The sequence below is a fragment of the Tetrao urogallus genome, assembly GCF_951394365.1.
Source record: "Tetrao urogallus genome assembly, chromosome: 20".
Lineage (NCBI taxonomy): Eukaryota > Metazoa > Chordata > Aves > Galliformes > Phasianidae > Tetrao > Tetrao urogallus.
The window spans coordinates 3,864,817-3,879,308 of record NC_136833.1 but is presented as its reverse complement, the minus strand read 5'-3'; the positions used below and the strand labels follow the sequence as shown (position 1 = coordinate 3,879,308).

General features: G+C 46.5%; 1 protein-coding gene across 1 annotated transcript in view; it reads right to left on the bottom strand.

Annotated features, from left to right (window-relative positions):
- Positions 1-14,492, bottom strand: part of COL26A1 (collagen type XXVI alpha 1 chain) — a gene marked incomplete at both ends in the record, with an annotated part of 153,290 nt that overhangs the window by 38,683 nt on the left and 100,115 nt on the right. The window contains one exon of the mRNA XM_079545014.1: positions 11,399-11,440. Coding sequence (XP_079401140.1) covers positions 11,399-11,440 — 42 coding nt within the window. The remainder of the gene's footprint in view (positions 1-11,398; positions 11,441-14,492) is intronic.

Below are 14,492 nucleotides of genomic sequence, written 5' to 3'. Positions count from 1 at the left end.
CCACCAAAGGGGTCTTGACAGGATGCCTTACCAAGAACAAACGTTTGCTTAATGGGCTCTGAGTGCTGTTTAAAATGATTGCTCGGTACAAAGGACATCACTTATCTAAACAGGAGGCCTGCTGCTTTGCCTCTGTTTTCATTTCAGCAGTTTTAAAGTGAGTGAAGGAGGATGAAGACCTGACCAGAGATTTAATCACCAAGCACTTTCACAGTACTTCACAGCAGTGCTGGATGCCTGCTCCCAGTGAGCAGAGAAGCCTTCCATACGGTGTGCTCACCTATCACAACTTTTGAAGCTCAACTGGTTTTAAAAAGGGAAAAAAGAGTTGCAACATAAAGCATTACAGAAAGTAAACTACCCACGCTCAGGTGATCAATCACCACCAGCTCACGTCCCAGAGAGGGGATGCACATCTCTGAGTGCATTTCTGGGTTCCTTAATGCCCACTGAAGCAGCACTTACTGCCAATACTTCCATGGGGCTGCCAGTATTTCCATGGGGAAGGCTGACCCATAATTTCTGAGGCATTGAACAAACTGTGCAGGTGTGGCTCCAAGGAAGTTGTGCTGATGCAGAGGATGTTGAGTAACCCCACTGCCTACCTACAGAGAAGAATGGGATGAATGTTCAGGAAAACATGGGCTCTGCCCTACCCAACCACCACCAGGACAGCTGGCATTCAGTTGTCGACCCCAACAAGCCATGCTCCCCTTCTGCAAGAGGACCCCTGTGGAACCTCTCAGATCTTCACCCACAAACTCTTCTCAGTTTTATGGAGCACATGGTATGCACTGATGGCTCTCAGCCATACAAAGATTTTAGTACGTGGCTTGGAGGGCCAGGAAGTTTGGCTGTTCCTCAGCAGTGATTTACAGCCCAAGAAGATTGCTTGAGTACTAACAGCAACCAACCCCCCACTGCGTAAACCTTCCAAAGAAATTCTCTCTTTGACCCCATAGGATCACAGAAACCCTCCCTGGGGAGCTGAGCAGTTCCCCAATGGGGTCAGACACACAGCTTCCAGCCAATGGTGCCGGACATTTTCCAAACAAAGCATCTGGTGGTTCATGCACGCTTTGATGGAGAGATTTCCTCACAGGTCAGTGCTGACATGGACTTTCTTCTAACAACATATAACATTTCCTTATTGTTATTCTCCACAACTAATCCTGGACAAAAGCAGTTTTTGGTCTGAGCTGGCACATGGATACACAAGTGCCATAGGTGTGTTGTCCCACCAGGAAGGAAATGAGTGAGGCTTTCTTGGTCTGGATCTGCCTGAAGTGTGAGAAACAGCGAGTTATGCTCTGTGTGCAACCAGCTTCATGCTTTTGATCTTGTTCATCCCCATAGAAAGATAAGGAAAAATAAATCCAGTGCTCCCAAGAGCCAAAAGGCGTACCAGATGTGCTACAGAGCTAATAAAATATGGAGTCCTATTCTCCCTTCTGCTGGCTTGCACATACTAATGACTCCCATAGGTTTCAGAGAGACTGGTTTGAACTGCCTGAAAACCACCTCTGGTGTAGATTTTGAGATATGTTGATAATTTAAGCTCAAATTGGAGAGCTCATTTTAAAAAAGGGCTTGTACCACTCCTGTGTGCACGGCAAAGCAGCTCAAGGGGTGGGCACTCCAGCCAGCACCAGCCCAGCAGCCCTTCTGCTCTTGAAGCTTCTCTGAAAGTCCTCTTTATTATCAGTGATGACTGGGAAATGCTGGAAAAATGTAGCCCAGCTCCCTCAGGAGAACTACATAGCACCCAAGCTAGATTTGAACTTTCATCTTGTCCTTCTCAAAGTGCCCAGAAACCCCCATCCACACCCAAAGTACTTAATCTAGACTCAAAAGACGTTTACCTAATCCAGAAAGAGGAAATCCTAATGCAAAACAATATGCTTAAAATTGTCCTGCCAGCAAACCCCTGACATTTATCTAGCTAACCAGCAGATGGATGATGCTCACAAACGCAGACAGTGAGACCAACACTTCGTACCTCTGATACACAAACCACATTCACAGCTTGCTCACGGCACACGAGGGACCAGGCCATTTCCAGATATGGGCTCATAATTTGTCTCTGTAGAAAGCCTGAAGATGATGGTGAGAAATCAAGACAATAAATACCTTCCCTAACTATTCTGCACTTACGTATTTACTCTTATCTTAATCCTGATGGCTGGTGGTTACAAGGCCTGGCACTGTAAAGTCAGATTTTCTGACCAGGGATAAAGCATTCTGCTTCATTAAAGCCAGCCTGAAATCTCACATCATTATTCCACAATGCATATAGCACTGGGTCAAATACACATGCTCTGCGACCTGAAACTCCAGAACGGACTCTTTCTATCTCTACAGAGATACTTCACTTGTTGCTACACAGAACCACCATTTATTTCCCCCCTATTCCTAGTTGGCAGATTTGTATTTCTCCAGCTCAACTCCGAGGAAAGAGTTGTGATTTCACTCTGTGAAGTCCAACCTTAAAACACATGGTAGTATTTGTTTCAGAAATATTCCAGCAGGGGGGATAAATAATTGAGATAACAACCACGGGACCGTACCAGCGTATCACGTGTCACCCAGTCTGTCTCCCCACACTGTTTACGTGGGTAAAGCAGCACAATGAGAGAGACAGGGAAGATGCTAAATATCACAGAGGAGATAGACTCAGTGCGCTGGAAGACAGCAGGTCGCACACCCCATATTGGTGGTGACCCACTGAGCTCCGATCCAAAGGCTGCTGCATTTGGTCAGTCTTCAATGGAACCTCCAGTGCTGCCCAAACGGGCACCAGGCTCTAGATCTGCTCCTATGACAAGTGATGGACAGCACTGAACATCCTCCTGAACGTGTCCTGCTACACTCAGCATTCCTACTTTGCTCGAGCAACGTGAGCGTAATTTCATGATTGAACAGTTGCACATTTTGTCTGCTCAAGGCTGAAGGCCCTACAAGACTTCCAGCTTCTTGCCTGAATTAACAAAAAAGGTGTGATAACAGCTGTATACCAACGGGGATGATTTCAGCATCATTATCACAGCGGCACTGAAGGGAGTAAAATTATCAGGCCAACTTCCAGCATGGGGCCGCAGGTCAGAGAGTGCTGCGGAATGGCATAGAAACCTCTTGGCATCTCTGCCCCATTTCTCAGCTCTGACAGCCCACGCTCATTTGTATACCCAGAGTCTCTGCAGAATATTAAAAAGGCTTTTGGTTTTCCTGCAGCCAGATGCTCAGTAGATATAAATTGCACAGCTCAACTGAAGTCAAGGGATCAAGGCTCTGTCTCTCTTTTTCATGATAGATTGCTCCAAAATTCATATTTCAGAGAGGAGGCGGAGGAGGTGGTTTATAGCATATGAAAGGGGAGAGAATTCTGGAATCACAACGCCTTTGTTTAAACAAATAAAACCTTTGCAGCCAGATTTTTCTAGGTCGTATTTTGCCATTACTAGAAAGTCAAACCTTGCCATACAACGGGGCGGTTTGGAGTGCACGATGCTACAAATCCCGAACACACAAGTTGAGTATGGCCCAGTTCGGAGAAAATTTAATCGTCCAGTAGTCTCTGAACAAATCTGGAAGAGCATCAGTGAAGTCAGTTAAATTAATCCAGGCAACTGTGTTCCTGCGCTAGGAGGAAAGAATGAAGCTCAAAACTCCCGAGGGGAGCAGGAAGCACTGCTAACTTCTACTGTCAACGTGGTGAGCAGACAGGGGATGAGAAGTGACAAAGATGTCCAGAACGCAGCAGTGGAACAGCAATGTGGTTTCCTCAGCTGACAACAGCATCATCACCATCCCCAGGTCATCCAAATCTCAGTGTCAAACCCCACCAGAGATGTTATACTTGGACACTCACAACGAACCACTGGACCAGTGCCCCTTCCATCCACTTGTTCCCACACACATGCACACAGCTTAGCCGGAGGAAACAAAAAGAATGAAGCAGCGTCATTTTCAGACACCAGAAGAAGTTTCAAGTCAAATTCCACAGCAGAAATGTGAGCGCAGACCTCCTGCGCCTGCCTAGGTGGCCCTCAGCGGGGGACAGCCAGCCCAGCTTGCACATCCACCCCTCTTTAATTTGTCTGATTTGACCCTTCCAGCCTCCTTACATGGATACCAAGTTTCCCTAAGTAGTTTATGTTCTGGCCCTTTGCAACAGCTTTCGCCAGTGCTCGTGAAGGATAGCAGGCCCAAGCCATAAATCACAGCCAACCTGGGATCTGTTTTTTCAACACGTTTCCTCTAATGAGAGTCAGATGTTGGCTAGATAGACTTTATTAATTGTATTTGTTTGGTATCAGTCATGTCCATGGCTCTGGAGCGGAGCTGGAGCATGTGGAGGGCACCAGGCTGACAGCAGCCACGGGTGGAGGAGGGGAGTGCATGGCTGGGAGCCATGGGGCTGCAGAGGGAATGGGAGCCAGGGGCTGAATGAGTAGTGGGGTCCTGCTGGGGCCTCACATGGCAGCGATGATCCATGTGATCCATGATCCACCCCAGGTACCCGACAGGGAAATGCAGAGCACACCGCATCCCTCCTACCCTCAGCACTTCAGGTAATGACCATCTGTCTTCTCAGCCCCTTTCTGGGTCACACAAGCACCCAAAAGCAGAAGGCTCTCACTTTCAACACACGATATCTCTGAGTTCACCACTGTGATCAGAGTATTTCCCAAGTAAGGAACCTGAAGCTCTGAGACATTCAAAGATCTCAATGACCACATTCTGCTCCCTCCCAGTTTTGACATCAGGATTTTACAGAATGCAAAGTTTCGGTTTCATTCATAAATTGTAAATTATTAGGCTGCCTATCAATAGGAAATAGCACATTTCTGGAATATTTTTGCAGGTTTAGCATCATTATAGGCAATCCAACATCTCCTCTAGAAGACCCCCATCACTGTCAGCATTTCTCTATTTGTGCTCTTTCTCACTAATATACATACATACATATATATATATATCTCCATTATAATGGGTAGGAAAGGGAAAGGAATTTTATCACAAAATGTAATAACTACTAATTGAGAATACAGAAAAAACCGGGACGTGGCCTTGAGTGGGGGAAAAAAAAAAAGGGTGCCATTTTATAAAAAAAATCTGCAATATTTTCTCCAGATTTTTTAAAAATTATTTTCATAGTTTCTTAATGACCTCTTTCAGTCTTTGTTCTCAAAATGGCATTTATTTCAAAATTCACCTAAATTACAAATGAAATGAACTGACTAAATAACTTTAAGTGAAACTAAATACTTTGGGTCAAAGGAAATAATCTGGATTGACCCCAAACCATACTTAACTCATTATGTTGCATCAAACTAAATAAATACACAAATAAAAATATTAATAATTTAAAAAAAAAAAAAACCTAAATATTTTCATTTCACTTCATCCCAAATCATTTTTCTTTCCAGTTTTTTTGGGTCTGGCAAATGAACCCCCCCCAAAACCCTCCATTTCTCACCCAGCTCTATTCTTAAACATCTCACACCACTCACCTTGTTTTATTTAAAATTTCACACATGCATACTCCCACACCAACAACTAATTTTATACATAATTGCTCTCAGCCTGGGGATTTGTGCTCTATCACAGTGCCAAGGATCTATTTTGCAGTTCAGCCTGTGCTCTGTTAGCAGATGGAATTAGATCACGATCATTTATTTACAGGCAGCCATGAGCTGAGAGATCCATCCATCTCTGTCTGTCGGAACAAGGCTTAGCAGGGAACGGCTGGATTTTGATGCAATGCATTTTGCTAGAAATATATTATCCATTATTTTTAGAAGCACTACGGACATTTTACTAGTGCAGCCTGAAGGCTGAAATAACCCCCGTAAAAAGGAATTTTCCTTCAGCAGCAAGGCTCTATGGTGCTGCAGAGGATGGTGCTCCTGGTACGTGCTGCTGGACATGGAGATGTGCACAGGTCCTTGCTGGAGCCTCCCCTCCCTGCCCAGATGTAAAACATTCCCACAGATAATAAGCCATGGAACAGGCACACAGGTAGTGTGGACAAACTCCCCACAGCAAGGTATGGAACCACAGAATGGCTTGGGTTGGAGAGACCTTAAAGATCATCAAGCTTCAACCCCCCTGCCATGTGCTGTTTGCATCTCAGGCTGCCTTGGGCACTCCAACCTGGCTGTGAATGGCTCCAGGCACAGGGGATCCACTGCTTCTCTGAGCAATTTCTTGTATGGCTATCTGCAGTGAGGTTAAGCACCCCTGAACTGAAGGGGGGAAGCCCAAAGCCTCCCTGCCAAGGAAGCCAAGTGCCAACATCCTCCTGTCGGTGCCCTGCTTCCCACCCATGCCAAAGTCCCATGGCTGATCCCCACAGCAATAGGGCCAGCCTCATTCCTTTGTTCCTCCATGCTGTAGGAACATTTAATGCCTCACTGACCCCAGTCCAAGTGCAGAACTGTACAGCCCTGCAAACTCACCCCCTAACTGGGAGACTCTCACGTCTAGAGGCTGCTTTCCATCCCTGCTGGGAGAAGTGATGGGGGGAAAAACACGGTCAAGATGTGGTGTGGTGTAACATGAAACAAGGAAGCAGACAGGACGAAAGGAATCGAGGCTCACCACAAGCTCTGCAGGGACTCCTGCAATGTCAGCTCCACACCTGTGCATCGCAGGTCGGGGATCTCTCACGGTCCCGAGCCAAACTATGTATGTTAACTGGACTTTGTCTCTCAGAGAGATGCTTTAGAGCCAGACAGCCTAGGTTTCCTCTGCAAACTGCATCCAAGGCTAACCACTGTATTGAAAATATGCATCTCGCTGCCAGTTTGGATTACTGACATCAGTTCTACCTCTGCTTTGAGTTTTACTACACTTCAGACTGCAAGGAATAAAGACACGTCTAGGGTTAGATGCCTGCTCTCTGCAAGAAGTCCCTGCAACACATACACATGTTACATTTAGGATGCACCACTTCTCCATCCAGCACATTTGGCATCCTTCTGCTCACTCCTACTCTCCCACACAGCACCACAAGCACCCATCATGGCCGAGCAAATGGCTCCACCAAGTCCTACCAGATTCTCAGCCTCTTGAGGATCATTTCTCTGCCTAATTCTGCCAATTACCCTTTGCTAGCCTTTATCTAAACCCCTCTGAGCCCCGCAGTGGTCCTCACAGATCCAAGCAGCAGGACAAGGAATACCTTCCACATCTCTGCAGCTGTGACATAGCCCTTGAGGACACAAGGGAGTCCACAGCCCCAGAGATCCCAATATCATCTGGTCCTCGTAAGAGGAGGAACAAGGTAATAATTGCCTCTGATTAGTGGCTAGCACAACATTGCACAGAGGACTACTTTGTTTTGTTTTGTTTCAATGGTAACTTCTGGATGAAGAAAAATGAGTGAAGGAGATATCCTGTTGGGGTCAGCCAGGCATGTTTCATTTTCAGCTTCAAAACGGCTGTGCCAGGCTACATTCCTAATTGACTTTAGGATGGAAAAAAACCAGAAAATATCCATAATGCTGTGCTGAACCAAAAAGTTTTCCAGAATTCCTTCACCCTGTTTCTTTAACTCCAAACTTACCAACCTGAGTGTCCACACCTTTCCTGGTACAACCAAGCCCTTATCCACCACATGCCTATTTGTGCTTGATCTGACTTTTGATATCTACTTGGTAACAAAAACTCACACATGTATCCTATCAGACATTATGTCAGTGGTTGCCCCCACCTTGAAATTCTCCTAAAAACGGCACATTTAGACTCAGAAATGGAGGCCCAATGCCAGGGAAGATTTCTCCTGGCACGTGGCAAGCAGTGGGTAAGGCCGTCCGTCAGCCAACCTCCTCTCATGCTTGTCACATGTGCTCAGCCCCAGTGTTGTGTCACCCTGACAGCTGTGGAAGATTCGGGAGTGAATCTTGAACATCTCTCTGAGCAGGGATGAGGAACAGGGAAAACAGAGCCTCTGAGTCCAAACCGACAACAGCAGAATGGCACAATTCATCTGCAGGGAACCCACCCCACCCCATACCTTCCTATAGCAGCACCAAGCATTATCCCTGAGCAACAATACACTGGAAAATAAGCTCCCATCAGGGCTACACTGTCACGCAGCCAAAGGATTGAGAGGCACAGGGCCTGGTCACTGGTGCCCACCACCTCTGGCATCAGGGGTGACGCTGGCACGTCTCAGTTTCACGCAAGCAGAGTTCTCCTGCAGCCAAAAATGCCCCCAGATTTTACAGCCACTGAGAGTTCGGCCCCAGCAGTGCAATCAGAAAACATGAGGGTATTTAAATCAAATCTCTTAACTGCTTGCGTTCATCCTTCTACATGAAAGGTCTCTGGAAGACACTCTCAAGCACTTCACCCAAGCTAATCGCTTGAACCCAAACCATCACAGCCTACAAATCCTTTAAACTTTGCAAATTGACTTCATGCTGAACAGCTGCCAGGCTCTCATTCGCTCGCAGCCACAGGAACAGCTTTCTTATCAATAAATGGGGATTCCTGTGTATGCAACACTCTGTAACAGCAATAGCAGTGACTCGGTCAAATGCCTCTGCTCAGAGATGAGGAAGTGTCCCGGAGGTCTCAGGCAGCAGCATCAGGAAAGGCAAGATGCACATTTAAAACAAACTATGGCACAGTCCCTTCCAGAAGCCAGTGTGGGGTGTGCTACAGAGATGGGAACGTTTGCTATGAATTGCTGTGCTCTGACACCCAAAATGCTACAGCTCTCCTCAATGGGAAACAACTGGTATATCTCCAAAAGCTGTTGGTAAATGAGGATGTTAACGGTGACAACTGCATCAGAATAAGAGCAATCTCCTATTTTAGCCCAATTAGTGCTGTGCTAAATCAGCCCAGGCCTTGCCTTTTGCAGTGGAAAGAGACACATCTGTGAGGCTCTTACACGTGTTTTCTATTATTCTCCAGCACAATATGTATAAACTAACGCTGTTCTACACTTACACAGCACCTCATCTGGAAATCTGAAAGCGATTTATGAATGGTGGGCATCTGTGACATTTTACAGATGAAAATGGAGGCACGGAGGGATTCAGTAATTAGCCCCAGACTTGTACAATGAGTCAGCTGCAGAGCAGAGCCTATTATTTGTTGTGTGGTAACATTTAGTGTCCAAACACACAGGGACACGAGTCATATCTGCCAAAAAAGCACACAGGCATGCCCCAAAATGCCACCCAGGTCTGCGCTCAGACCAAGGCTGTCTGAATGCACATCCTGAAGTACAGCCTCCTCTGGCAGCCTGCTCCCTCCGTTCTTGTAACACAACTGCAGACCAGAAGAAGGGTTAATACGCCTGAATGTTCATCTGCTTTTTCCACATCAGTTGATCTAATAAAAAAGATTGATTCTCCCTGCAAATCTGGCCTCACTTTAACAAATCATTTGATTTGACACAGAGGACTATATTCAGATACTTTAAATTCCACTTCAGTCCCTGAAAGAGAAGTTTCTGATGGACTGAACGCTTGGAAACAGCCAATAGGAAACACCAGGCTGAGACACCCACCTTGGGTAGGGTTTACATTACTGAGTGTGGCCAGAAGCATCTGCAGATCTCTCTGTGCTGTAGAGCTTATGAGCCTATGAGGAACACCATATTGTTAGAGAAAACAGGCAGCCTGTTCCGTACCTTCTAGAAATACAGCAGCAGCTCACACTTCTGAAGCACCTCCAGTATGTAAGCATGTAAGCACAGCACCACGTTATCCTCCTGCCTGACCCAAGGCAGTGGGCAAGATGCCTGGAGTGACACTCTCAAGATGATGGGATTGGGATCACCGAGAGATAGAAAAAGCCCATGAAAAAATCCAGACACTTACATTAAAAAATTCTCAATTTCTTCAGCTTGAAAACACAGTAAAGCATCTGCAGCCAGATCTCTACAGCAGACCTAATTTGCAGCTTTCCATTATTCCCTCTTGGTGCTGCTTATATCAAAGTTAATAAAAGTTGAACGTGGAAGGAGCTGATTTTACAGGGTTCCCATCCTCAGCATACCTGCTCTCTACTTATCTGGTATGTTTCCTTCTAAAAAGGAGAAGGAATCTTCGTGCCACTTGGTGCCAACATTAAACCCATGCTGCACAAGGAAGGAGTGGAATATCTCCTGCACATTTCATTGTAGCATAGTTACCTCCCCTGTCTCCCCCCCAGCCCTCAGTAAGCAAGTCCCAGGCACATTAGGGACAATGCACCTCTGAAGGCTGAAAAGTATCAAGGTAGTGGTAAGCAGAATAGTACACGGTCACCTCAGACTCACAGATACAGTTTTTCCTGGTACAACTTCAAGGAAGGACCTGGAGAATGGGAAGGGTGTTGGGCACTTCCAGTCTCAGGATCCCAGCCAGGGGACATGGGTCTGCATGCTGCCCACCCTGCCCCGCTTGGCTGCCCCAGGATGAACCAATTCTGTGCTGAGCAGCCATAGTCAATGAGGCTCAGAGCACGTTCAGTAACATCCACAGAGCACATGAAGAGAGGAGCTACAGTTCAGGCACGAAGCACATCTCCAAAAGGAGCAGAAAGACAGAAGCTTGTCCTGATTTAAGGCTTCGCTGGAGCTTATGGACTATGAGACAACTTTGGGGTCCTTACTGAATGCAGACTCGGCAAAGCGGCAGATCAACACGAGCTCTCCATCTCCTCACCATATGCCTTCTCTCACAAAACCAGCCTTGTTGGAGCAATCTGTCTGCTCAGCACATGTGCAGCTTTGGCACTGTCATGACTTTCATTTACCACAAAACCTGCACATGGCCATCAGGTACAAAGACTGCTGCGTGAATCCCTGCTGCTTTTCCATTAACCATCAATGGAGATTGACAAGCCTAGTTGAAAACCCTGCTTGGATTTCTGCACATGTACCAGCTTCCAAGCTGCTCACTGTGTCAGCTCAGAGGCACACAGTCCTGCAGCAACAGGCAATGCTTTGTTGCCAGTCCACTTTCAACTTTTAAAACCATCTCAGCTTCTCCAGAGGGGGCAGATCAGAGACACCAGCACCAATATCACAGAAACACTCACAGATATGAGGAGACACCAGGGCCACCACGGCTGGCTCCTTATATAAGCCTGCACTGCAAACAGGGTCACAGCTATCTCCCCTCCAAGAGCTCTGCAGCATCACCTCAAGAAGGAAGCTGATCCCTGCCTTATGGCACTCCTCACTCCTCAAAGATGGATCTTTGAGGAGCACAATCTGGTCAGCGAAAGCAGGGTGGGAAGCTTTAGTTGCAGGAGGAGAAGCACAAAGCAGGCAGAGACTCACAGCCCCCTCCCCAATACCTCCCCTACAAGCAGTGGGTACCCCTGGCTCCTCCAGCCCCCGCTCTGCTCTGGGTTCTGCTTTTCCCTGATGTTCAAGTTGCCCACTTACGGTCCTGGCTGGAAGAGTGACCGTGCTGGCGGCCCAGGGAACCTGCAGGGACAGAAGAGGCAATTAACACTGGGGACAGGTGAAACCCTCACCCTGTGCAGCATCAGTTCAGCAAAGAAAAAGTTTATTCAGCCTGGGGAGTGAAACTTGCCTTCACCCTCCCTGCTTATTTGGGTCTTAACCCTTTCCTACCCACAGCAAGGCGCAGGTGTGCACACTCACGCTCTCAAAGTGCTGAAATGAGTCTGTAAAAAAGCCTCATGCTTTACTGGAAATGATGCTTCCAAAAAAATTTAAGCACAAGAATGCCTCCTGAATGATACAGGCTTCAGCAATCCACCCTGGCTGAGCGTACGAGGAGCTTGGGATTTGTTTTTTGCTTTCAGAAGGGCAATCCCTGCCTCAATTGCATGCTATAGGCTATAGCCCCAGGAACAAGGAGGGAGAGCTGAGCCATGGGGAAGAGAGCACTGCACCCTCCCAGCCACTGCAGCTGTGCCAAAACCCAAGTTTGTGCCAGCAAGAAAAGGAATCACACGGGAAGGGGAAAGGGTTTTGTGCAGTGTGTACACAGCAGCCTCTCCTGGTGTTCACAAAGGCAGAGCATGCTCCAGAGGTGCAGGTTTGCTCCCAGCTCTGCAGGACCAGCCCATAGTTACCTCACCTCTAGAGATTTCTCTGTCTCTGTGTGATGATGACTGCAACTGCCTTTGTAAACCACCCTGAGGTCTGCAAAGGCTTAACTATTTAACTCTGTGGACCACAAAGCACTTTCATCTGGAAAGCACAACAGACAAGCATATCACTATCTACATGTTCTCACAGAGAAGGGCAAAAAAGGAAAAAGAAAACTGCTAAACAAGCTAAGGAAGTCATGTTGGTACCAGGCATTTCCCACAGCACTGGCAGATGATGGTGACACTGCGGTGTCCTGTATCAGTCCTCATCTACACACATAAAATTGTCTTGAAGATGCAAACTACAAACAACCGTTTCAAGATTCACAAGAACGTGTTTGCTGTACCAGTGACTAGAAACATCACATTAAAAACAAACAAACAAGATCAGATAATTACTCTGAGTGTGGTTTTGGTTCATTTGGGGCACCGATGGGTTTGCACATGTGTCTAGAGAGCCAAGCAGCAAGCTCGCTCACTGTCCTACTGCAATCTTAACTGGGAGGACTGGGAGATGTCGGTGCAATTTCACCAGCATACATCTGGACAAAGCCTGGAAGTCCTTTAACACCCTCAACACTCAACTAAAACCCACGCAGACCCCCTTGGAGGATCAACGTTTTACACCAGTGTTACATTCCTCCTGAATTTGTCCTTTGAGAGAAGCTGACACAGGCTGTGAATGTTTCCATAACGTTGGATCAAGCACAGGAGACATAAACTTCTGCCCCAAATGAAAACACCTTATCTTGTTTCTTTTTTCTTAAAGAAATTCTGTCTCAAGGGAAGCAGCCCCCAAGGTCCTCACAGGATTCTCAGTGTGAGGAGCACTTTTGCTTGGTTTAAGCCAAGACGTGGGTTCAAGTCATGTTTACCATACTTCAGATCAGGAACCCAGGCAGATTCAAGCCAGGTCAAACCCCCCAAACAACCTATGGAGGCTACAAGGCCACACAGAATTTGTCTTGCCCACTAACAAGCTGAAACTCTTAGGTGGGAGTTTTCCTGGAGCATCCCATTTTCAGTGAGATGGCCGCTGCAGCCACAGCCTTGTATGAGTGCAGCTCACTATTTCGTGACTGCAGTTCCTCAAAGAAGAGGACTGGTCCTGAAGAGAAATCTAATGTTGCCTTACAGCGTCTGTGGTGGGTGCCCCATCCCTACAGACAGCCAGGGTCAAGCTGGACAGGACTCTGATAGAGCTGTGGGCGCCCCTGTTCATTGCAGGGGAGTGGGACCAGATGGCCTTTGAGGGTCCTTTCCAACTCAAACAATCCTATCATTCTATACAAGCAATAAACTGCAACCTGAATTTTGGGGAATTGGTGGTTGCAGAGAGGGAACTCCCAGCTAGTGCAGCAAATCGCTTTGATGCAGAAAGCCTTGCGTCAGTGCAGAGCATTGAAGCTAAGTGCAAGCCATGACAAAAGTCTCAGAACCACACAGCTTTGCGCTGCTAGCAGAGTAACTCGATAACCACTACGCAATAAATTTTTCTTTCATTATTCTACCATTAACAGCAACTACAAACAACCACGCTCTACTCTGAGGAGCAGATTATGATCCCAGTTTAGTCCTTACCAGTTACAATTAGATTAATGTTTTATGCCTTCTGCAAGAACTGCAGAGTCAACAGAATACCAAAGGCCAACTCCAGAGGGATCCCATTATTAACTCAGGATCCACCTAGAGTTAAACCACATCCCCAAAGCAGCATCGGAAGTTTCTCCCTTTGCACAACAGTGCCAGGCTATCAATGGCATCGAGAAACGTTTACGAGGTCTTTTCTGCAACAGCAGCAAGAAAACGAAATCACAAGAAACGCAATAAGAAAGGCCAGGCCAAAGTAGATATGCATCCCACAGCCCTGCACAGGGAATCCATTTCTGGACTGCTGCCTAAAACTCTGCATCCGCCTTGTGCTGGCTCAACCCCCACTGCTCTTGGCAGGTGAGATAGAAAATTGGTTATAAAATGAGCCCTATATTTTATAAGTTTCATAAACATTAAAAAAAAAAAAAACTCAAATATGAGGTATTCTCAGATGATCCTGTGCCAGAGAATAATGTAGTCTAACTTGGAAACAGAGTTACCACCTGTTCATGGCAACTACTCTTTTAATCTTCATTTCTATTTTATGAGCTGACCAACACTATTTTATTAGCTGATAATTAGTTTAGGTTGATTTAATTAAACTGAATTGATTACAGCCCTTCTTCCTCCAAGGGCAATCCTTCTTCAGGATTAGGAGTTTTAACAACTTGGACCCTGTACCTGTGAAGCCTTATGGCAGACCCTCTCATCGGAAGTGGTCACACTGTTCAGGTCAATACATACCAGTGGACACAGAGATGTTCTTAGGTACTGGCTAAGAAAAAGGCAGAACCTGGCTTCCTGGTTAGAAAAAGGGGTGATAA